General features: G+C 48.7%; 3 protein-coding genes across 5 annotated transcripts; 1 reads left to right on the top strand and 2 right to left on the bottom strand.

Annotated features, from left to right (window-relative positions):
- Positions 1–298: 298 nt before the first annotated feature.
- usf3 (upstream transcription factor family member 3) lies at positions 299–9,261 on the bottom strand. Its single transcript, XM_079754932.1, has 7 exons — positions 9,161–9,261; positions 8,519–8,634; positions 8,369–8,400; positions 8,187–8,269; positions 7,984–8,080; positions 2,978–7,863; positions 299–2,700 (listed from the first exon to the last, which is right to left on the bottom strand). Exons 2-7 carry the CDS (start codon positions 8,563–8,565, stop codon positions 727–729), a joined length of 7,119 nt encoding a protein of 2,372 aa, XP_079611058.1. The 5' UTR covers positions 8,566–8,634; positions 9,161–9,261; the 3' UTR covers positions 299–726.
- A 465-nt stretch (positions 9,262–9,726) lies between these two features.
- naa50 (N-alpha-acetyltransferase 50, NatE catalytic subunit) lies at positions 9,727–13,261 on the bottom strand. Of its 3 annotated transcripts, none has more exons than XM_079755268.1 (5): positions 13,120–13,261; positions 11,892–12,028; positions 11,215–11,334; positions 11,060–11,126; positions 9,727–10,928 (listed from the first exon to the last, which is right to left on the bottom strand). In XM_079755268.1, exons 1-5 carry the CDS (start codon positions 13,125–13,127, stop codon positions 10,751–10,753), a joined length of 510 nt encoding a protein of 169 aa, XP_079611394.1. In that variant the 5' UTR covers positions 13,128–13,261; the 3' UTR covers positions 9,727–10,750. The 3 variants fall into 3 exon arrangements, with proteins under 3 accessions (XP_079611394.1, XP_079611395.1, XP_079611396.1); XM_079755269.1 differs by having other exon boundaries at positions 11,892–12,025; XM_079755270.1 differs by having other exon boundaries at positions 10,780–10,918.
- Positions 13,262–13,840: 579 nt separating this feature from the next.
- atp6v1ab (ATPase H+ transporting V1 subunit Ab) lies at positions 13,841–24,566 on the top strand. Its single transcript, XM_079754939.1, has 15 exons — positions 13,841–13,974; positions 15,994–16,099; positions 16,772–16,900; positions 17,557–17,771; positions 18,682–18,819; positions 19,137–19,288; positions 19,713–19,875; positions 19,960–20,068; positions 20,401–20,523; positions 20,911–21,025; positions 21,119–21,182; positions 21,295–21,498; positions 22,603–22,697; positions 23,391–23,562; positions 23,834–24,566. Exons 2-15 carry the CDS (start codon positions 16,018–16,020, stop codon positions 23,924–23,926), a joined length of 1,854 nt encoding a protein of 617 aa, XP_079611065.1. The 5' UTR covers positions 13,841–13,974; positions 15,994–16,017; the 3' UTR covers positions 23,927–24,566.
- The last annotated feature ends 36 nt before the right edge of the window (positions 24,567–24,602 follow it).

Raw genomic sequence — 24,602 nt, 5'->3', positions numbered from 1 at the left:
AGTGAAAATGATTGACCCTTACTGACTATTTTGACCCTGCATCTCATTATGATTGAGTGTAATTATATGGAATTGGCTAATTCGGATTTAGTTGAGGGTAATTTCAATTCTAGATTCACATTTACACATTTGCATTGAGTTGGCTGTAGGAGCCTGCATTTTAAGGCCTCCATGTTGAATCATATCCAATATGATTAAACAGAATGCGTCTAACGCCACCTAGAGGGCGCTGTTCAAATATCTCCGACACAAACACGTACACACCCACCTCGTTGATACATGGAAAAGGATGCTTATAAACTTTATTAATCAACTTTGTATTTACAAATACATACATACTCTTGTATGAAACATTGGTATTTACAAAATAGCTTTTGGGAAAATGGATTCTGTACAGTAAACCCTGATATAAGTTAGTAAATTACATTTCTGGGTATTATTTAAAAAAACTGATAAACCTCAGTAGAAGTTTGCAATCTTCTTATAAACCTAAAGGTGGATAATTACTACAAGATAGTTGAACCAAAGTATTACATAAGTTACTTATTTGTGTCTCCAACTAAAGATGTAAAAAAACAAAAACAAAAAAATATGGAGTCTATGGAGACAGGGTGTTCTTTGGACTTCCTGTCAACTCTTATCCATAGCACTTGCCGCCCCTGTCTTGAAAACTGAAATGGTACCCTGACTACTAGGAACCCCTTCTCATGGCGACCTGCAGGCAAATCAGACGGCGGAGCTGCCGTCGTGGCCCAGGATGTGGCTGATGTTGTGGGCGGGCCGGTTGGCCTGCTTTCCCGAGTCAGCGGCTGAGGCGTTGGACAGCGACAGCAGCGGGGACATGGGCATGGAGGAGCCGTCGCTGGGCATCGCCGTGGCGATCTCCGGGAACAGCGAGGTCAGGCTGAAGTTGGAGAGGTGCGGCGTGATGCCCGAGGTGTTGGTGATGGGCATGGGGGGCATCTCCGGGAGCAGGGGGAAGCTGGCCTGACCAAAGCCTACCGGGCGGGGCGGGGACAGGATGGAGCCGAAGCGGTTGTTGAGGGGCGCGGCGCCACCCTTGTCCCCCCCGGGGCTGGTGAACATCTGGTTGGAGAAGTACTGCAGTGGCAGGTCGCTGGGCAGGCTGGGGTGGGCCGCCGGGGAGTAGGACGAGTAGAAGGAGGGCAGGGTGTTCTGCGGCTCCACGGGCAGGAGGGCGGGGGTCCGTGAGGAGCCCGCCTGGCTCACTGGCGGGATGAAGGTGGAGTTGGTGTTGATGGGCGGAGGAGGCGGTGGGGGGTTCATCCCCCCCTCCCCGATGAAGGGGAAGCTGAAGTTCTGAGTGAGGTGCTGGTCGGGGAGCAGGTTGCCGTCCCCGTCGTTGAAGCGGACGATGCTGCTGCGCCGTGCGTCCCCCCCGGACTGAGGCCTGCTCAACAGCCCCCCGCCCCCAGGGGCAAGCGGCAGGTGGCCCCCAGGGGCCAGCGGCAGGTGGCCCTCCGGCTCGAAGGGGTTGGTGGGTCTCAGGGGGCCGGAGCGCGGCCGCTCCCCGGGCCTCAGCTTGGCGGGCAGGTTGTCCTGGCCCGGGTGGCGGGAGCGCTGGCCGGCGGCGGTGGAGGGAGCGCGGGTGGCAGGGGGGCGGCCGCCGGCCTCCGGGCCGCTGTGCGGGATGGGGGGGTGGGGGAGAACGGCAGCTCTCACCACGGGGCTCCCTCCTCCGTGCATGTTCCCACTCCCATGCGGGAGGTGGCCCTTACTGCTGTCCCCAAGTCTCATGGTCTGGGTCTTCTGGCTCTGGGCTCCGCTGGGACTTGAGGCCTTGGCCTGCATGTCGGCCGCGGAGCTGGCGGTCACACAGCCGTACTCCATGATGCTGACCGGGGGGCAGCACTGCACCGGACGCTGGTGGACCGTATGCTCGGGCAGGTGCGGCGACAGCAGGTTCTGCATGAAGCTCTGGTGGCAGCTGTCCTGCTCCCGCGGCAGCACACTACCCCCGCCCTGAGACCCAGGGTGGGCTCCGCTGTAGCCCCCACGAGACCTGCCGTCCCCTGGAAGACCCACGCCCATCCTGAAGCCCCCCTGCTGCTGCTGCTGACCCTGAGGAACCCTCTGGGTGGGGGGAACAGGTTTTGGGGTCATGTCCCCTCCGCGGGACCCCTGTACCTCAAAACCACCCAGTTGATGTCCTCCTCCTCCACTGACCATGGCCTTGAAAGGAGGGCATTCTGAGACGCGCTGTACGTCTGAGGAGCCTGGGTGTTCGTGGCGGTTCTGACTGTGCCCTATGCTGGCCTTCCCACGCGACGTGTCCAGGTAACCCCGCAGGTCAGACTGCTCAGAAGCAGAGCCACGACCGGTCTGATGATGAAGCCCCATTCGCTGTTGTTGCTGCTGCTGTTGCTGCTGCTGTTGTTGCTGCTGCTGCTGCTGTTGCTGCTGTTGTTGCTGTTGTTGCTGCTGTTGTTGCTGCTGCTGCTGCTGTTGTTGCTGCTGTTGTTGCTGCTGCTGCTGCTGTTGGTGGTGGTCAGCGTTGGACGAGCTCTTGCCGATGAGGGCCTCCGCAGAGTAGTTGGAGACGCGGTGGCGCTCCTGGCGAGAGGGGGTGCAGGCCATGTCGGGGGCCCGGGAGGCAGGGTTGCTGGGCTGCGTTATGAGCTGCTGCTCCAGGCTCCTGGAGCTTAGCAGCCTCTGCATGCTGTTGTGGTCCTGGCCAGCCTGAGGGCACAACAACAGGGGTACTAAAGGAATTGTATTGTGCATAATGGGCTTGAAGAAACATAAGAATTGTCTTAAAAACCAATTGCAATCCACAGAATATATTTTTTCCCTGGATATTTATCAAGATTTTCTTAGCCAAAGCTGCATTGTTTTTAACAAAATTTAAATGGCCTTATTGTGCATTTATGGACAGAACTGTGACGAAAGAAAGTTGGTTAAAGAGAGATGGAATGACACACTGCCCATATGATACATTCTAGGACAACCGACCCACCTTGAGGTGCTCCTGCTGTGCCAGATGCCCAGCATGGTGGCCCCTGGGTCCTCCTGCCTGGCTCTCGCAGCTCTTCTCTGGGGGTCGCACTCCAAAGTGCTGCTGCTGCTGCTGGATCTGCTGCTGGAGGTGCTGTTGATGTCTTGAATGAGAGCTCTGCTGCTGCTGGAGCTGCTGCTGTTGTTGATGTTGTTGTTGGTGTGTTTGCTGCGGATGCTGTGGTTGTTGTTGGTGAGGCTGCGGGTGAGACTGCTGATGGCTCTGCTGTTGGTGTTGGTGGGCCTGCTGCTGGGTGTGCTGTTGATGCTGTTGTTGCTGTGGGTGCTGCTGCAGCTGCTGCTGCTGTTGGACCCCTGGCTTCTCCATGTGATGCGGTTTCTGATGCAGGCCAGCAGGTGAGCTGCTCTGATTGCCTCTCACCAGCCCCCTCTTCTTCTGGACGTGCTGATGCTCCTGCTGCTGCAGCAACCTCTGGTGGAGCGAGTGGAGCTGCGCTGGGTCAGGCTGGGTCAGGTGGTGTTGGAGCTGGTACAGCTGGTGCCTTTGCTGTTCCTGTTGCTGCTGTTGTTGCTGCTGTTGTTGCTGCTGCTGCTGCTGCTGCTGCTGTTGCTGCTGCTGCTTCATGTAAGGGTTTCCACTGAGGTGTTGACCTGACTGGGATGAGGTGTGCTGGGGGTGTCCTTGTGCAGCATGAGGCAGGACAGACTGGTTTGGTTCAGGCAGTCCTTGGGTTGGACACTCAACGGGACGCAGAACGGTGTTCATGAAAGAGTTTGAGGTGAAAAGGGAGCCAGCGCCATCAGGGTTAATCCTGCTCATGATGGCTGAGGGGCCGGGGGGAATCTGCCCCACCATCATCTGGGTGTGGTCGGGGCCTTTTACCTCCATGCGGCCAAGGATGGGGGTCGACTGGGGGCACAGCTTGGGCCGCTTCCCAGAGGTCAGCATGGCCTCTTCCTGGGCCTGTCGTTTGGAGACATGTTTGACGTGGCGCTCCCCCATACCAGCCTGATTCCTCATGAGGGCACCCTTCAGAGGGGTGTAGTCGTTGAGCTGGACCGAGACAGAGCAGGGGGGCAGGGAACTGTTGGATGACTGAGACATGTGTGGGGAAGATCCCACAGGGGAGGGGATGGAGCCCTGCTGGCCCGAGAGACTGGGTGAGCCAGGGTAAGGCTGCTGGCTCGAGTTAGGCCTGATCAGATTGTTGACACTCAAACTGGTCCCGCATTGTGATGGAACCTGTGGATGGGACTGCACCTGGGAGTAAGAAATACCTGTTGGATGTCTGGACCCCGTCAGCCCAATAATGGACCCTTCCCCACTCTGAGCTCTGACAGACCCCTGGCTGGGAGGCTTTGCCACCGCAGCCTCCATGGGCTTGGTCGCCTTCCCCTGCGGTGCAGACAAGCCCCTCTCTTGGTTGGTTGAAGACGGTGAAGTCTTGGGGGGCTCCCATGCCGTGGTGGTGGAGATTGCTGGAGTGCTGTGGTCTGCGGTGCACCCAGCAGCTCTCCTCCCAGGGATTTCCTGCTCCAGCATAGCCAAGGCTACGATGTCGGCCTGTTCCGACGTAAACGTAAACGTGCCGAAGGAACCAGATGAGGCGTTGATGCCATGCCCCTGAGGCAGCATGGAAGCTACAGAGAAGCCCCTGCCACTCCCACCACCAGCAGACATCGGGGAGTCCGTCTGCCGGCTGGCTGTCATATGATGCTCCATGGTCTCGTGATGATCTAGGTTGGTGTACACCGGCGGGGAGAGCAGATAGTCCTTCCGAGAGGGAGCATCGAGGTTGGTGGACTCGGCCATGCACTGTTTCTCCAACGCTGCAGAGACGTGTCTCTGCTTCTGGGCCTCCCTCTCTCGGACGAGACCCCGGGTCTGTTTGACGTCGGCCATGCAGGACAGGGAGGGCGTGGACGTGAGCAGGTCCGGCTGCTGGATCAGAGATCTACCGACGGCGCCTGCTTTCCTCATCTCAGTGCTGGTAGGAGTTGTGCCCGGGGCCACGGAGAATGTCAGAACCATTGGGGAGGGAGGTGCGGTTGACCTCACAGAGGCAGATGGGGAAATTTGTGCTTCTGGCTTGGAGCACGCCTGGGAGAGTGTGGTCTGGGTGCCCTGAATCCTAACTGGTGCCATGCTATCCGAGACAAGGGGGGTGCAGACCGGAGCTGAGACGGTAGACACCGTAGTGACACTGGAGGAGGTGCTACGACCGTCTGTGGCACAAACGCCAGAGACAGCACATCTGCTAGAGCTTCCAGTGGAGCTGAGCGGCCTTGATAGCTTCCCGTTAGGTTCAGTAGTGGTGTGTGAATTGGTCCGGGGCCCTTGGACTTTAGAGGCATTGGTGCTATTGCCGACCACTGACACTGGTTTGCTTTTAATGGCCATGGCTGCTGCCACCGCTGTTGTGAGTTTGACCGCAGAAGTGGATGTTAATGCACCACTTGGTAGACTCACAATGTCTTCATTTTGTGCAACATTAATACTAGTTGTAGATGTGCTTTGAGAGACGCTCAGTGGGCTACTTACAGATGTTGGGCCTTCTTGTTGCAGGGGCTTACTGCATACTGCAGCCTGACTGGAGGAGTTTGATACAGTGATTGTTTTAGATCGGCTCTTGGAGACATTTTCTGGCATTTTGCCATCAACAGTGACTTTACTACAAGTGGCGGGTGTAACAACTGTGGTGACTGCAGGGACACTATCTTTTACACTCCCAGCAGTTGGGTATTCACCTACATCAACCACTGGCCTAGCTACACCAGAGATAGTAACCTGGGCTTGTATACTCTCTCTCCTCTTGGGGGGCTTGGTTCTTTTGTTTGCTCCCTTTTTGGCAACAACTTTGCTTTTTTTCTGCCGTCGGGCCTTAGTGGCATCAGCCAGGGGAACAGGCGGGAGGGGAGGTGTAGCCGAAGCCTGTAAGTGTGTGGTGGGGGCAGTGAGTGCTACTTCTTGGACGGCAGGGGCGACAGAAGAGGTGGGCTGTTGCTGTTGGACAACCGAAGGAGGAGCCGCAGGTTTCTGAAGATTTGTCAGACTGGTGATCGTCAGAGGCAGGCCTTGGGAGATGCTCTTGTTGAGGCTGCTCAGGGCCCCTAGACTATTGAGAGCCACATTGGTGGTAGGTTCTTCTGCGGTGGTGGGCTGGACCAGCTGCAGGGTGCTTTTGCTGCCCTGCATGCCAGCTTTATCTGCTGTATTCATGGGCTGCAAAGCAAACACCTGGCCATTCACAGTGATGGTCTGTGGGGCGGCAGACTGAGCAGTCCTGGCAGGTGAAGCCTGGATCCCCTGCTGGGAGGACTTCATTTTGGGTGGAACAGGGCGTGGTAAAATGTGCACCAGCTGTTTCCCTCCAACGGTGTGCAAGTTAGCTGTAGTTGTTGTGCAGTTAGTTGTTGTGATTTGAGTAGGGAGAGCAGACACTGCAGTGGGAAGAGCAGCAGGAACGATGCCAGCCTGAGGATTCTGTTGGGCAGGGGCCGTCTGATTTGGGGTTTGGATGATGACGATATGCTGGCATGACATCTGATTGGGCAGTTCCTCTCTAACCGTGGCTTGAGACGAACAGGCATTTCCCTGCTGTAGGATGACCACACTCTGGTTATTGGTGTTCTGCGGAGCGGACACCCCAGACACGGTGGCCCCTGATGGGTTGACCTGCAGCACCTGCATGGTCTGGAGAAGGGGAAGTACTGTTGCCTGAGGCTGGGGTACAAGGGCCGGCTGAGGGAGGGGCTGGGGCTTGGGTTGAGGGATCAGGGCGGTCTGGCGATGGGGAACCACAGACGCTGGTTGCAGCACAGATGGCTGGGGTTGTGAGATGACAGCAGGATGGGCCACCACAGCCGGCCGGGGAGGAACAGCACATTGGGGCTGGGTATTGGTCTGTGTGAGGAGGGCTGAATGCAGCTGTGGAAGTCTATGAACAGGCTGTGCTTGGATGTGTGTTGCAATGCTTGCCTGCTGTAAGGGTACCTGAGGTCGTATTTGGAATTTAATGGGCTGGGTAGTGGATTTGTTACCCATTGGACACATGGTAAGCTGCTGAAGCCTCTGATTGGTGGTAGCACCCTCCAACGTAGGCATGCTCTGACAGACAGGCTGCACAGTGTTCCCTGTCAAATGGAGCGTTGTCCATGTGGTCTGTGTGCTGCCGGCAGCCCCAGCCCCGAGGACAGCTGTGCTGCTGGGGATGGACGTGTAGCTGAGAGTCCTCATGGCGGTGTCTCCAGAGACTAAAGATCCCACAATGTCTGCCACCACTGAAGTGGAGGAGTGCGTTCCAGCCTGGGCCACGGTGGCCAGGCTCACGACAGGTTGAGTAGATAGCTGGGACACTGGAGTGGCAGCTATGGTAATGTTATGGGATGGAACGGCAGACTGGGAATGCTGAGGCAAGGAGGTGCTGACAGCAGGAATTTGGAGTGTGATGTAGGACACGGAGGTGGGCAGAGCGTGGGTCCTTTCCACCAGCCTCAGAGCTGCAGTTTTCTCCAGAGGAGCAACGTTTGCCGCAGGAAGCAGCGAGGGGGCAGAGGATACGTTGACGTGGAGGACCCCGTTGACCCTGACCCCGGTGTTGGCATCAGGCCCTGGCTGCCCCAGGACCGCCTCTGGGGTTTGTTTTTCGAGGACAGAATCCTTCCCCGCTGGACAAATCACGTTCCCGTTGGAGTAGACGATGATTCCCTTTGGTAGTTGGTGAGTGGGCGTCACCTTGGCAACTTTGGCACAACGCTGCTTGCCCTTCCAGTGGACGGTGGGGTCCTCCAGGAAGTTGATGTCGTGGGCCTTGAGGAGGTCGATGTAGTGGACGCTCTCCTTCCTCATCTCTTCCATCTGTCGGCGCAGTCTGCGGATCTCCTCCGCTGCGTAGAAAAGCAGTGACGTCATTAGTTGGATGAATGCATCAAAAATCACTTTAGAACAACAGAGTGAGACAACATGGACAGCAACATTTGAATGTGTGTCAAGTTGTTTTGCTTCACCTTGCACTTTATCACCTCCTTCAAGAAGCATTGCATCATTCTGTTTTTTCAGGTCAGTAATGTAGCGGACGGCTTGGTCCAGTATCATGTTCTTACTCTGCAGAAACGTGGTGAGCAGTTAATGAGAATGTTAATAAACGGCCGTCCCAGCTAAATGTGATTGGAAGAATTCAGCCAACAAGAGGTTGATAGTTTGGTTTTACCTGTTTGAGTGCCTGCGAACATGGCAAAAGGTTACCAATGCGGTTAATTCCAGCATTTATCTTTTCTTTTCGATGTCTCTCAACTAAGGAACAGAGCAGATACAAATGTATCCAAGTGTTAATAGCATGTCACGGTTCATTTAAATGCAAGCAATAGGTCACAGCCATGGTGTTTTCATCACCTGCATTGTGAGATTCTTTGTTTTTCTTCTTTCTGCAAGAAAAAAAAAATCCAAAATTACTGCTGGTGTTATGTTGTGTAGAAAATTAGCCATTGGCTCAACCGTTACAACATAGTAATAATACATTTGTGATGAGAGTGGCATACTTACTTGGGCTTACGACCAGGGGTCTGTGTTTCTGTCATCTCTGGCATCATTTCCTAACAGTTGCCAGGCACCAGTGGACACATCTACCAACTGGACATGAAATCAGTGCCCTGGCCAGCCTATATGCAAGAGGTAAGATGAATTGGGACAGAACATAAACAACCAAGGACAGCAGAAATATATCAACGCAGTCAGTTCCATTCACACATCTGGTGCATTGTGTTTAAATATCATAGTTATAGAGGAGTTATAGAGAGCAGTTATATAGCTGAATAACTTATAACGTCCACACATCCTTAAAAGATTACGTTGAGCTGTAAACTGTTAGCGAAATGCTAATCAGCTAGTTTAGTCTGTAACATAGCTAACCAGCTAAACTATCAGTGCACTTTCATCATATTTTACAATTTTGTGAGTCCCAACCATGTCCCTAACTATTTTAGTTGTCTCCAAATGAGTAGGCATATAGAATATGTAGCATCTTGAAACCAGCAGCCCAGTGATAGGCGCTTCCAGGCGAGCTAAAAGCGTCAGGATAGCCTGGAGTAGCAGGCTAGCTTAGCCTGTCCTTGTATCGAGAATGGTTGTCAAAAAAACATGGCTAGTGCGCTGCTTTTGAATGAATTTAAATTAGATTTCACTGACCCGTTGCCTCGGCATCTTCGTGGAGTGTCGCTGGCAAAACAGTTGGATTTGGGGCTAGCAGGAAAAGCAATAAACTCATTTCAAAACAATCTGCACACAACCTAACACAAAGCAGAAAGGGGGAGGTCGTTCCTGGTCAGGAGCCAATGGTCCCGAGGAAGAAGGATCAACGAGCCAATCAACATGCGAGGCAATATTCACTGTAGACTTCAACCTTACTTTTTTTTTTTCATAACTAAAAGAAAATATATATTCAAACCCACAATCATCTGCATAATAGCAATGATTGAGGAAAAACTGTATGAGCGATTGCAAATAGTAATTCCTTTATTTAGAGGTTAAAAAGTCTTACAATATAGAACTCCAGAAAAGATAAAATTCTTCAAAAAAAAACATGCTTTACTATAGCGGAGAACACCTCAGGCATGCTCGGGTCAGAGCTCCCCCTGGGCAGTATCTTGCTCGTAAGGCCATGGGTCCACACTGCTCCCAAACATCAGTTTAGCTTTGAAGTCTCAGAAATGTAATATGCATCGACAGAAACTGAGGCACTGTCACTCGGTAAATAATTTCAGTAATACTGTATTTTTAATAGATGACCAAATAAAATGCCAAATGAAAACGATACCCATTCTTTAAAGAAAAACACAACCTCTCCAGAATGTCCTACCTGATGCTCAAAATCAAATCACCACCATTGAAAATGATGCCCATTAAGATACAAACTATCTGTACATTTGTTTTTTAAATCAATGGACAAAAATAGTGTATGTTAACTCAAAAATCGTGCATTTTTATTTAAAATGACCTGTCCACATTTCAATTCATATTATTGGACTTAGTTGCATACCCAGGAGAATCTCTGAGCCATTAATCACCTCAATGTCAAAAAAAAAAACTAGACTTAGCTTAAACCAAAACCCCCATTTTTTTCCTCTGAAACAAAATGAGGTGAACAAATCTTCCCACCAACTTGAAACCTTTCTGCTACCACATTCCCCATACGGGGTTATTCTGCCTTGAGGATCAGACACACCCAACAGACTGGTCGAAATAAAGGATCCCAGCATACTCCCGATGGCTTGATGATGGACTCTGAATGTTCCTCTGTTGTATCAACAATATGGAAGTAGGTCTCCATGGTAACCGCCCAGGAGTTCGTCTGTCAGTGATGGTCTTTCAAAAGACTCCCAACATTTAAATCAAGTCATGTTTCTCTTTGTCCAAACAGTTTGATAGATCTTCCTCTAAACCGCATAGAAAACCCCTCAAAAACAGTATGTTTAACCAACCTCTTGTCCCTTCCGAATCTAAAACGGTTTGATATTGGCTATTTTCTGTAAAGACCAATTTGGATGAAGAGTATCGCGTCAGCTTGACATCTCTAATAAAAAGGGGGAGGAGGGGAAGGAGAGGGCGCTAGAACGCTAAATTAAGGGGGGCCCATTGCGAAATAAAAGCAGCAATTTTCTGTACTTTGTTGATGTTTCCTCTTTTAAACGTCCTTTTAAAGAAAGTGTTGATTGTGTCGACCTGGGGCATCCGTCTCAGTTTTTTTTTCCCTGTGGAGGTGGGCACCGTGCTGCGGCGTCACTCGGCCTTCTGGAGCTCTCCGCTGGGGGCGGCGCTGGGGCTGCGCAGGCTCTTCTGCAGCACGTGGGCATCAGCCGGCTCTATCCTCTTGTAGTAATTCTTTTTCGTTTCGATGATCTCAAAGCCAAACTTTTGGTAAAAGTCAATGGCCGACTCGTTGCTGATCTGCACATGACTTGGACAGGGAGAAATAAAGTATTATAAACGGTATAGTATTATATAACATTGAATATTGTATATTTAGCTACAGAAATGACTGGATGGAAAAACAACACACATTCTTCTTCTCCAGGTTGAGATACTCACAGGTATATGTTGTCAAAGGTACCGTCCTTCTCACAGATGTTAAGCACATGGTTCAGCATCTTTGTACCTACGGAGATTTACAAAGGTCAAACTTGTGAAACAAACAGTAACCACTGTACAATGCATGTGCATGAGTGGAACTGTAGTCTCTGTACCGATTCCTAGTCTACGGTAAGGTGCTAGACAGCCGAGTGTCATGATGTACAGTCTCTTCTGGTTCTGTGAATGGTCCACTCGGCAGCATACAGCCCCCACTGCAATGTCATTGAAGTATGCTGCAAGATAAAACCAAGAGGTTCCACTTTATCACAAACAGGATGGAACGGTATTCATGACAACTACTAGATCAAGGGGAGGATAGACGTGTAGGATGGAGAAGTGATTACATGTAATAAATGATATGAAGTAACGTCCTCCATAAGTCTGGAGGGAGAAGTGATTTGAGCATGAGATGCAGGCAATGAATACAATTCAAGCATGCAACACACATCTACTGGAATCTATTAAAGGAGACATATTATACCACCAGGTGCGATGGTATAAGGTGATCTATGCTGGATAGATCAGTCTACCAGCCTACCGAATGGACTGAAGTAAACGTTGCTCATCTATCCAGCACAGATCTAGGTGGACACGCCCACTAGTGATGTCAGATGGGGCAGATTTTCGAAACGGCTTGTAAGGCTAATCACACTCAAACCTGGTGGAATAATATGTCTCCTTTAAGAGGATTTGTAGTCAGATAGGGTTCATTTGCATGTAGTCTGTGGTGCTGAAAATTAGGTATCGTCTGACTTTAAGAATTAGATTATTTTTGGCAAGGTGTTCTCACCTAGCTTGGCAAGCTCTCCCACTTCCAAAACATCTTTGTAAAACTTGTCGTTGTAGCTGACAGGGAAGATGACCTGGTTGAGGCGTTTCAGCTGCTTGATGTTGTGGGGCGTCACGTCCCCGAGCTCAATTCGGCTACTGGAACAAGAGCAAAACGGTTAGACAACTGGAAATATACATTTTGTAAAACAGACAAAAAAACAAAGACTCGTTGTACATCAACTTAATACCTGAAAGCAGTAGTCTTTGGTTTAAGTTGTAATTTAACTATTAATTCATCAATCACAGATGCAGGAATGTTTTCTAAACATTAACTATGAGTCGAATTCCTGATACCTTTTTAAATTGGGGTATAAAATGCATTTACAGGAGGAATTGGGTTTTTGACATTTTGCCGTAAAGTAATATTTGACGACAAAATTGTATTATTGATTAGTCATAGATGCGTTGCTGGCCTGAAAAGGTCAATAAGCAAGGCGTGTAACATAGACAGTCCTTTCACCCTGTGTATAACCTTATACTTCCAACAGCAGTACTGCAGTACTAAAACCATCAGTACTGCAGTACTAAAATTATCATTACATTCCAATCGCATGGGTCAGGTTTGGTGCAATACTTAAATCAAAACTAAAAAAAACAAAACACGCCGTGACTACAGAACCATGTACACACTGGTATGTCATTTCTGCAAATAGCAGTGGTCGCTGTAAAGCAGTCCACCCTTTATAGAGCTCCGATTTCAATAAGCGACCCATGACACTAAAGCTATAGTCAACGTTAGCTAGAAAACCGAGGATAAACGTGCTGCTCAACAACCGAGCGGAACAATAACGGCCACTTCATGACAGGATCAACCCTCGGCTGGCGAGTCTATACACAGCGACAAGAACTTAATGAGTTAAGCTGATTTCAATTGACGGGAGAAAGAGCGTGTTAGCTCCTGCCCCGTGTAGCGTTAGCTTTTAGGTGGCCAGACGAGCTGACTCGGCTATACGGGAGCAAACCATTTCACCAGGTCACAGCCAACATACGCTGGTAAACCACAGTGCTAGACCCGACAAAAGGTCGCCGAACCCCGCTGAAGCCACCGTGCTGAGGTCCGCCGACTGGACCAGCTAGCTTAGCTACACGGCTATCGTTGTCCCCTCCCCGCCTCCTCATGTTAAAAAAAGACATCAAAAAACTTTACTTCAGCGCTCATCCTATCTCTAGCCATGTTGTGTACTCACCCCTTCATTGTGAACCAACGTGAACCCTTAATTTGGATGGGATTGGAGTTTACAGTTTTATTTTTTGGCCAAAAATACTTTTTTTTTTAAAGAGTTGGGGTCAGGGATAACTCCCGTTTCACCCTCCACATGTAGCTAGTTGCGGTTCTTCAGTTAGCTTAGCCGGTAGCCGCCGCACTCCTGTCAACCCTGACCCCATGTGCGCATGCGTAGCCATAATATTAGATCAATTATATTTATTTAAATGCTTTGAATAGCCTACGTTTTATAGGTGTGAAGCTGTAGGTTAATATATAAAGCTATCTGAAAAAATAAATCTGAATCCTGAGAGAAAATAAATGGATAACGATTACACTTTTTTACATGCACATTTAGAAGCAAGTTTTCAACGTCAGTGTACTTTTTGTTAAATATAAGAAATAATAAACGTGACTAGTCTGGGGGCGACTGGGGACCTTCTGGTCCTCAAGAGCTGTCAGGCGCTGTGCATTTCACCTCCACTGTTAACCAGAACCACAAAGATGTTCATCATAACACATCCAGGTTTTTTAGTAGAATACGTTTAAAGTTTAAAATATGTCCACACGTCTCTATAAAAAGTACTCAAGTCGAGACAGGTAAAGTATATAGATGGTTTTATCGATACTCGTTTACGACTGAGCGGATTCATTACGGAATCAACGTCATCATGCTGTGACGTAAAACGTAGATCCAAGATGGTGGCGGCCGCAGCGTCACGCCAGTAAAACAGATCCAGCAGCGGGGGTGCAGTCAGCTGACCACCGCCTGCTGTCACGCATCGCAACCCGCTCAGTTCTGTCGAGGCAAGAACGGATCCTCGAGTCATTTCATAAGGTGAGGTGTATTTTGGTGTATTTGCTTGGTATATAATTCAGAGGTTACATTAAATTCTCTTAACATGTTGAGTTGATCATGGCTTAGACATCTTAATGCACCAAAACGGCAAAGCCAGCGATTTACTGCAAGGCCAAGACCTATGTTGTCAGTGTCATTTTCTGCTGGACATTTTTAATGTAAACCATACCTTGAATCTGAATCTAACCGTGAGAATTATTAAGCCAGAAATGCACGGTATGAACTCCGGGCTCGACGTCCATATCTGCGGCAGACGGTTTAACGCGTCATTTGAGGTTATACATTTATACGTCTCGTTCACCATCAGTAGGTAACGTTAGCGGGTCAATCATTGTACGCAACAGTGTTGCATTTTATTTTAGTTGTGTCATTATTGTGTGTGTGTGTGTGTGTGTGTATATGTGTGTGTATATTGAAAAAAAAATAAAATATATATATATATATATATATATATATATAATAATGCTGCGTTGTGCCATCCTAGTCAGGTGGAATTGCTGTGTGACGTTGCAGGGTCGTAGCCCTCGCACTTGCATGCAACAATGTTTAAAATGTTGAAGAGAAGCAGGCTCTTACTGTGAGTTTATGTAGGCCCAACCGCACAGACCCCAATGCCCTCTGGCCCAGCTACTATTAAGTTTAAAATGAAAAGCACCCTGACATTCATTCAGGATGTGTCAGTAATAGGCCCACAATATTTGAATAGATGTGTAGAATATAAAACTCCCCTGCAGGATAGTTGTTTCTAACTTGCTATCTATTTCCTTTACCCACTTATTCTGTATCTTATATTTAGGTGAATTCCATTGTTATATTTTGGACTTCCCGGTTTTAAGGCACACTCCTTTTCCACTTCCCCAAACAGCCCATACGACTTCCATCCAGCAGTCATGTGCCAAGATCATATGATCTGGCTGTCACCTCTTAGCCATATACATGTGAATAGATACGATAGATACTAATACTAGGCCTATTCATATACATTTTTATACAATCTCTACCAATACAGAGTATAGTCATCATTTACATAAATGTAGATTATGATCGCTGAAAGAATTCTATGATCTAGTGGTAGATATCAGACATTTGTTAGGACTAATGTCGGCTGGTGATGATTAGACACTGTGTGCTTTATATAAATCCTATACACATGTGACTAAATAATTCAACAAATATTCTTCTTGAATATGTTAAGTTCTGAGAATCCAAGACATTTTGAGTAACTTGGAGGCTGAAGGACGAAATTCGGATGGACTTCGGAATACTCTTCCAAATACATGGCAAGCTGCTTTCAGGGGCCGTTGCGTGCAGTTTCAAAATGTGCCGCTAGATGGCGCTGGTTTATTCCTGAATTGATGGGCACGCAGCCGAGATCCAAGAGGAAGATCTGCGCATCAGCTAGAAGGACGAGAAGAGGGCATCAGATCTCTCAGAGAGAGAGAGAGAGATACACTCTATAATGATACACCAGTGAACTACTGGAACGAATAAATGGGGCAATGAGTGACCAAATAAAGTGTGAGGAGAGGAAATATTGCCGGTCAATAATTATTGATGTAGCTTTATGTAGCTAGCTGCTACCTGCTTGCAGCTGGTAATTCTGTTAAGCTGAGTGACAGGTCGCGTTTGGGTTACTTGTCGACGCAGCAGGAACTGTCTTTCTCTGTCTAGTGTAAGCAGCCTAGACGTGTTGACTCTTCGATTACGTGATGGATGTGTGTATGCGTAAAAGAGGGAGGGTATATCAGTAGGTACACACACTGGTGATGCTGGTCTGGGGTCCCCCTTTGATGTCTGGGTGATGCTGCGTCATGCTGAGGATGTGACGTAGTGATGTGACTGCTGCTCTCCTCATCTCTGATTAGTTACAATCCCATTGAGATCACAGATTAATCATTCAACAGTCAAATAAGAATATATTTATTCGTGTGAAACTGCAGAGATCGATTTTTTTGTCTTTGAGATACTGCAATATTAATGAATCTGTCTGTTTTTCAGTTCAGTCTGTCCTAGCCTGCAAAGATGGACATGTCCAAGCTGGCAAAGATTCGGGATGAGGAGAGGGAGAGCGAGTTTGGATACGTCCATGGAGTCTCCGGGCCTGGTATGAACACTCACACATACACCCATTATTGCACTGGCAGTGTTTCCCATACATAGACCAATGTGTGGCGCAGCACCACAGAATTGATTCAGTTTTTTTGCTGTTTTTTTATGCGATTTTGAAATATAAATATCGTTCCGTTCATTCATCTCCGCATAGCACTCTTTCTCCCGGTCATTCTCGTTCAAATGCTCACACAGAGACAAGCGCACATACATGCCAATGGTGCGCGGGTACACTACCACTTATTGGATAAACCCGCATATCACTGATACACTGCACACGCACTGACAGCGGATTCGCCCGCGCCTCCTCTCAACGCGCCGACAAAGGAGAACCAGCCCGTTGTGCCGGCGATTTGAATTCGCTCTGCAGCAGGGACTGGAGATTGGGAAGATCAGGAAGTGGGCCGATCCACTTTGAAATGTATTTTGTGCGCGATTGCTCAATTACGCGAATGAGCAAACGCGAAACGCCCCCATATTAAGTTACCCCAAAGATTCCTGTGGACCAAATCAGAAATTCCTGCTGCAATCCACACGTTACACATTTACTTTTGAATGACGTGAAAACAACCACTTTACAACGGTGTTATGAATCCAGATCCGCTTTCGCTGCCTTAGCCTGGTATGTTCCTCTGGATGAACTTATGTCCTGGTTCTCTTCCCCCAGTGGTGACGGCCACTGCCATGGCGGGGGCGGCCATGTATGAGCTGGTGCGCGTGGGCCACAGCGAGCTGGTGGGAGAGATCATCAGGCTGGAGGGGGACATGGCCACCATCCAGGTCTACGAGGAGACATGTATCCTCTCACACCACGCCCCTCTGCTGCTTCTCAGCTGCTCCTCGTTTCTTTATTCTCTATCTTTGATTCACTTTCAGCAGAAGTTTTTATGCAATGTGACTTGCAGTGATTTCTTTCTCTGTACGTGTTGGGGGGGTCGGCTTAGCTCAGTAACCGAAAGGTTGCTAGTTCGAGTGTTGATGTGTCCATGAGCAAGACACTTAACCCTAACTGCTCCCGACGAGCTGGCTGGCGCCTTGCATGATTGACTCTGCCATCGGTGTGTCAATGTGTGTATTAACCGATGTAAGTCGCTAAAAATGCGTCTGCTAAATTCCCTAATTGTAATTGTAATGTTGTTAATGGGCAGCTAGTGTTAGGGTATCTTGTTTGCCTGCAGACTTTGGTGTTTGAACCCTGAACATTTTGGCTGGGAGTGAAACATTGTTTATTGTTTTCACTAGTAGAAGGTTCAAGTGTAGTGTTAAAAATAGTCTAAGTCAAATCGTACTGGGTTCAATCCAATAATCCCACGGGCCAACAAAAAGTAGTTACTTTAAATCTTAATAACAATTTGACACAAGTAGCTTGGATATCGTTAGCATTTGATCTCTCACATGACATAGACATTTGCTCTGGGTCGTCATTTTGTTGTTCCCTTAACCGGCTGAAAGCCGGCGTGTCGGTGGGGGACCCCGTCCTGCGTACAGGGAAGCCTCTCTCTGTCGAACTGGGCCCCGGGATTATGGGCTCCATCTTTGACGGCATCCAGCGGCCCCTGAAGGACATCAACGACATCACCCAGAGCATCTACATCCCCCGCGGAGTCAACATCGGAGCCCTGAACCGGGACTCCAAGTGGGAGTTCACGCCCAGCAAGAGCCTGCGGGTAACTGATTGACTAACTGAAATATTATTGTTATATATCTGGCGGTGGTCTATGGGGACCACCGTTTATATGGCTAGAGGCTAGGTACATTTCCGGGTATACTCCCGGTAGAAGCTATATGCTGACATCAATGCTTAAACAATATTTTCCACATCACGCTCTCTACACAAACTATGTGCCATATGAAACCTGCGACTCAAAGGAGTCCAACGGTATAAGCCTCATCCTTTTGTGATCTTATTTCGATGAACTAGATGTGAAGGAATAGGGTCAATAACTACTTTTCCAAGTTACTACCACACACGCAGGCTGCGATTTGTCAAAAAAACAGAGGGGGGGGATGGTATTTTATTTTGTTTTTTAATCAGGAAATAATAGGCAATGGTAGGCCCTATTAGCTTACATTTCGAACAGTTGAACATTCATCTTTAATGCAAATTAAAAAGACATGAAACATTTAATTGTCAAAAAAATAAAGAAATCCAGAGAGGATAATTATCCCTCCCATCGCCCCCAACAAATCGCACCCTGCACACACGGCTCAGCTCAGCTATATTTTATCTCAAATGCATTCAAACTTGTTCACATTAGCTATTTGTTTAACTCTTCACTTTATTTGTTTCGAACCATTTTACATTTGTTAAATGGTTTCCATGTTTACATTTTGGCTCTGTTCAAATCCCTTTAAATTATTTAAGCCATTCAACATTTCTTTATGTCTTAAACTATGTGGCTTTACTAATATATATTTTCAACCTCACTTTGCAGTACAGCACTTACTGCTTTTTCTGCAGGAAATACCCTTTCTCGTTGTTATTTGACCTACTTCTCCTCTAGTTTCCCATGGGTTATTGAGCCTTCGGTTCTTGGGTGGCTCTATAGTTACAGTCGTCTCCTTGTACCCTCTCAGGCAGGCAGTCACATCACCGGCGGGGACATCTATGGGGTGGTGTATGAGAACTCCCTCATAAAGCACAAGATCATGCTGCCCCCCAGGAACAGAGGCACCGTAACCTACGTGGCCCCACCTGGGAACTACGACGTCTCTGTGAGTTCAATCATTCAGTAATCAGTGTTTACTGTCTCTTAATCATTATGCTGTTAGGTGCATTTATTAAAATATCAGTTTTATATTATTGTTGGCAATTCCCTTCTGTTATCTTTCATTCTGTATTGTGTGCATCTTTTATATTGATCTCATGTCCCCGTCCAGAGCCTCCATGGTTCCCCTGGTTTAGCTGTGCCTTATGGACTCCACCAGGGCCTACTGAAGGAGTCCTGGGGCTCTGAGCTCTCGTGTTTGAGGGTGATGATGATCACAGTAGCAGGACCACCTCTTCCATCCCGTGTGTCGTGTGTGTCCAGGACGTGGTGATGGAGCTGGAATTTGAAGGCGTGAAGGAGAAGTTCACCATGGTGCAGGTGTGGCCTGTGAGACAGGTCCGGCCCGTCACAGAGAAGCTGCCCGCCAACCACCCCCTACTTACGGGCCAGAGGGTCCTGGACGCCCTCTTCCCGTACGTCCGCCGTACTCTACTCTATTGTGGGACGTCACCGTGACGATGAATGGATACATTTATAAGTTGATGTCTCAAAGCCATTATTAATGTTTGGCTTGTAGCATGAAAAACGAAATAGTATATGATATTTAAAAACAATTAGATATTGTATATACTTGTTGTGGTAGCAGTATTGTTGCTAATTCTCTCTCTCTTTCTCTTTCTCTTTCTCTCTCGCTCTCTCTCTCTCTCTCTCTCTCTCTCTCTTTCTCTCTCTCTCTCTCTCTCTCTCTCTCTCTCTCTCTCTCTCTCTCTCTCTCTCTCTCTCTCTCTCTCTCTCTCTCTCTCTCTCTCTCTCTCTCTCTCTCTCTCTCTCTCTCTCTCTCTCTCTCTCTCTCTCTCTCTCTCTCTCTCTCTCTGTGTGTGTGTGTGCCCTGTGAAGGTGCGTGCAGGGTGGAACCACCGCCATCCCCGGGGCCTTCGGCTGTGGTAAAACAGTCATCTCCCAGTCCCTGTCCAAATACTCCAACAGTGATGTCATCATCTACGTGGGCTGCGGGGAGCGCGGAAACGAGATGTCGGAGGTCCTGCGAGACTTCCCAGAGGTGTGTGTCCTGACGTTTCTATTCCATCCGTCACTTCTCCTTAAATGCATTTGGTGGATGATTGACCGTTTTTCTGGCCAATAGCTTACCATGGAGGTGGACGGGAAGACAGAAAGCATCATGAAGAGAACGGCGTTGGTGGCCAACACCTCCAACATGCCTGTGGCGGCCAGAGAAGCCTCCATATACACAGGTAGCCAATGACAGCCCTCTCACACGGCTCATAGGCCACCCACTGAAGTCAATGGAATTGGTATGAGAAGAACTGGATATGGTTTATGCCACGATTGCTGCATACTTATTAAGATAATACTCCCTCTTCAAGTTCAAACTCCCTGAGGAACCAAGGGCTCCTCAGTGACCAGTGAGACTAACCCAGGGCTCCTCAATGACCAGTGAGACTAACCCAGTGCTCTCTCTCAGTGACCAGTTTCTCTAACCCAGTGCTCTCTCTCTGTGGCCAGTGACTCTAACCCAGAGCTCTCTCTCAGTGACCAGTGTCTCTAACCCAGTGCTCTCTCTCAGGGATCACCCTCTCCGAGTACTTCCGGGACATGGGCTACCACGTGAGCATGATGGCCGACTCGACCTCCCGCTGGGCTGAGGCGCTCAGGGAGATCTCAGGCCGACTGGCCGAGATGCCCGCTGGTACGTGAATCCTTGGTTAAAATGGGTCAAGTTTCAGGGATGGTTTCATGTGTTTGTGTTGAGTGGAGGCGTGGATGTTATCCAAGAGAATTGAGAATTGAGTACTCATAAGGAATGCCTCAACTTCCTAATGAGGCATTGTGATTTTAGTGATGAACAGATTTTGTGAAATGCAGCGAAAAAATCTTTAGTAGGACAATAGTGAGGCCAGTAAGTGGTGTTAGTGTGATTCATAACAGGACCATGATGTAGAGATATCATAGTCATGGTAAACATTTGATCCAGAGTTATTTTCTACTCTGTAAGAAGGGGGCTAGGTCTACTCTCAGCCCTCACAGGCTGCCAACGGGGCTAATCAGAGCTTCTCTTGGGTGTGTGTATCCTCAGACAGCGGCTACCCTGCGTATCTTGGCGCTCGGCTTGCCTCCTTCTATGAGCGTGCTGGCAGGGTGAAGTGTTTGGGCAACCCGGAGCGAGAGGGGAGCGTCAGTATTGTCGGAGCGTAAGTACATCTCTTTGGCCACTGGAGGGCAGCGTTTGAGCAGTAACTCTGGGATTCAGTTGAAAAATAAACACGTTCTCTGTCCTCCCTCAGTGTGTCGCCTCCTGGTGGCGACTTCTCAGACCCAGTGACTTCAGCCACACTGGGAATCGTACAGGTAATGAGACTTTCTGTGACCAAGACATAGATTTATTTTTAGCTAAATCTATCTAGTTTATCTTATTGATATTATGTTGTATGGTGATATATATACTTGTATCTGTGTCTAGGTGTTCTGGGGTCTGGACAAGAAGCTGGCCCAGAGGAAGCACTTCCCCTCGGTCAACTGGCTGATCAGCTACAGCAAGTACACGCGTGCGCTCGACGAGTACTACGACAAGCACTTCCCAGAGTTCGTGCCGCTGCGCACCAAGGCCAAGGAGATCCTGCAGGAGGAGGAGGACCTGGCCGAGATCGTGCAGCTTGTCGGGAAGGTAAGCCTGGGGGGAGGGAGGAGCTGGGGGAGGGAGGGGCTTGGAAGAGCCGGGAGGAGGAGGGGTCAGAGCCGGGAGGAGGAGGGGTCAGAGTAGTGAGGAGAAAGAGGGGTTAGAGCACTGAGGAGTCAGAGCTGTGAGGAGGGTCCCACACACACTGGGCTGTTTATTCACACCTTCATCCCTGACCGGGGTGTACCGCATGTACAGTCCGTGTACATGCGGTACAATGGGTGGTTGACACATCAAAGAGAAAGTTCAAGCTGAGTCAGGGATAGAGGTCATCAGCATGAGTCTGTGTGTCTAATATTCATTGATGACACTCGATCTCGACCCTATCTGGACAGAAAACGCGAAAGAGCCGTTGCGTTCTCACTTTTTATTCCGTGTTTTTGACGAGCGGCTTTGGGGGAAAATCTGAGTGCATATGGTGACGCAAATGTGTGTGAAATCCGACATGTTTGTTGTTGTTTGCCTGCACTGCACATGGATGTGACGTACACGACGTGAGCCAGCGTGAGCAGATCAGAGAAGACTTTTGCGTTGTTAACCCTTTAGACGGAAACCCAACGGTGGAGCTTTCTTAAGATTTCCACTCTGGAGGGTGGTTTCTGCGTTTTTAAGCCCTGAAAACGCCGTCGTCGTCTAAACGAAAGGCACATCTGAACAAATATTTTGTCGGTTTCAACCGCAAGTGTCGTTGTGTAAACAGGGCCTCGGAGGCCCGGTCTGTTCAAATGAACGCCGCTAGACGGTCAGGACTCGTACTGTTGACTGTCTCTTTCCTCCCCGCGGCAGATCTTTAATTCAGAGCATCTGTTGAATATCCAATGTCTTTCCAACTTAAACAAATCTTTACTTTCAAACTACAGAAACTGCTATTGAAATAGGCCGATCCTCCACCAGCATTTAAATCCCCACCACAGCATGTAACGTAATACCGCCCAAGTCGAACCCGCTTCCCCTGCCCAGAGCACACCTGCTGGTGCTGATAGCTTTGTCATCGCTGACCAGAGGAACGGCGTCTCTGCAGCAGTGGGGCCTGGGATTGGGGACCCTAGACCCTACCTGTGTCTGATCAGTTTGGTTCATGTGTTTGTCCAGGCGTCCCTGGCCGAGACGGATAAGATCACCCTGGAGGTGGCCAAGCTGCTCAAAGACGACTTCCTGCAGCAGAACGGCTACACTCCATATGACAGGTATACCCCCTACGACAGGTATACCCCCTACGACAGGTAGACCCCCTACGACAGGTAGACCCCCTACGACAGGGAGGGATTCCGCCCCCCAGAAGTTTTACTAGAATCTACGACATTTCCTGCCAAGCGTCCTGACACATTAAAGGATGATTATCTTATATGAGCCAGAACACCATCTCCAATGCTTGTGCTTACGTGGTTAAAAAAAGTTCTCGGGAATCCTGAGGCAGGCCTGTGATTGGCAGAGAGCTTAGAAGAAACACTGCAGCATTTTGTTTTAGGAGAAACTCTGCATTTAGCCCTTTGGTTATTTTATCAGCTGCTCTAACCTTTGGCTATGCAAATTATAATACATATATGCTAATTATACAATAAATATGTATAAGGGGAGACACACATTTTATTTAGTAAACAAGCCCTGTTTGGATCATTATTCCTAAATGTGCGATGGTATAGAAGGAGTTCTGACGTACACTTTTTAGCATGCGTCTTGTCATATTGGCCTATTAAGAGTCTGGCTTTTTAGGGGATGAGTTCTCTGAAACCATTTGAGATTATGAATTTTTATGCCCATGTTTAGTCGACAAATCAAATTGAAGAGAACAAAAAACAGCAAGGTCTTTAAACGAAGATCTCTGTTGCTACGTAGTCTGAGCTGGACCACTGACCATGACCTAACGTGCGTGTCCTCAGGTTCTGCCCCTTCTATAAGACGGTGGGTATCCTGTCCAACACCATCTCGTTCTACGACCTGGCGCGCCACGCCGTGGAGACCACAGCCCAGAGCGACAACAGGATCACCTGGGCCATGATCCGAGAGCACATGGGAGAGATCCTGTACCGCCTCAGCGCCATGAAGTTCAAGGTGTGTGTGTGTGTGTGTGTGTGTGTGTGTGTGTGTGTGTGTGTGTGTGAGTTTTACACTTGTAGAACGGCAGTAGCTCAAGAGGTAGAGTGGGTTGAGCAAGGTACCACACCCTAACTGCTCCCGACGAGCTGGCTGTCGCCTCGCATGATTGACTCCCCCGTCGATGTGTGCATGAAAGGGTGATTATCAGGCAATATTGTAAAGCGCTGATAAAAGCGCTTGATAAATGCATTCCATTTACCTGTACCGCTCCTGCCCCTGTCTCCAGGACCCCGTGAAGGACGGGGAGGCCAAGATCAAGGCGGAGTACGGCCAGCTGCTGGAGGACATGCAGAACTCCTTCCGCACGCTGGAGGAGTAGGTCTAACCTTTGACCTTTAGAGTACTGTACATGTACATGATCTGAGAGATGCCACTCAATCCTCCCCCCTAAAACCCTCCCAAAGCCACCATTCCACCCCCCCCCCCCCCCCCCCCTTTGTGATTGGTTCCTATGTGTGTGTTTGCGTGGAGGAATAAAAGAGAAGATGTACTGTATTCATTTATTTGCCGCCTCTGATGACCGGCTCTGGGTTCCTGGGTGCAATCATGGGCTCCCAGTTTGTGTTTTTGTGTTTGTGTGTGTGTGTGTGGGAGAAAGAGTTGATTATCCATTTTGCAACATGATCCTGTTTCTGTTTACATTGATTTTCGTTGTCGTCTGCCCTCCAGTGATAAGTACTTTATTGATGGTGTATGTGATTAATGGTCCATCTGTAAAAAAAACAAAAACTAAAAAATATGTATCAAAGATAAATTGAATCTATTTATTGCCAGCATTTCAACTTGAATGCTTTTGCTGTTGTTCTAGTTGTTTATTTGTCAGTTGTCCTGGTTATGTCGCCAGCTGTGCAGTGTTGTGTATTTGCTGTCTGGAAGTCGAGGAGTTGGCCTTGAATGGGACTCTCCGATACTTGGCCTCCATGTGACGAGACTCGTAGAGAATAAACTGGGGAAACACATGACTATGTGATTGCTAATGTGTGGCGTTATTGTGT

The sequence above is a fragment of the Pollachius pollachius genome, assembly GCF_949987615.1.
Source record: "Pollachius pollachius genome assembly, chromosome: 17".
NCBI lineage: Eukaryota > Metazoa > Chordata > Actinopteri > Gadiformes > Gadidae > Pollachius > Pollachius pollachius.
The sequence above is the reverse complement of the archived record's forward strand: the minus strand, read 5'-3'. Positions and strand labels throughout refer to the sequence as shown.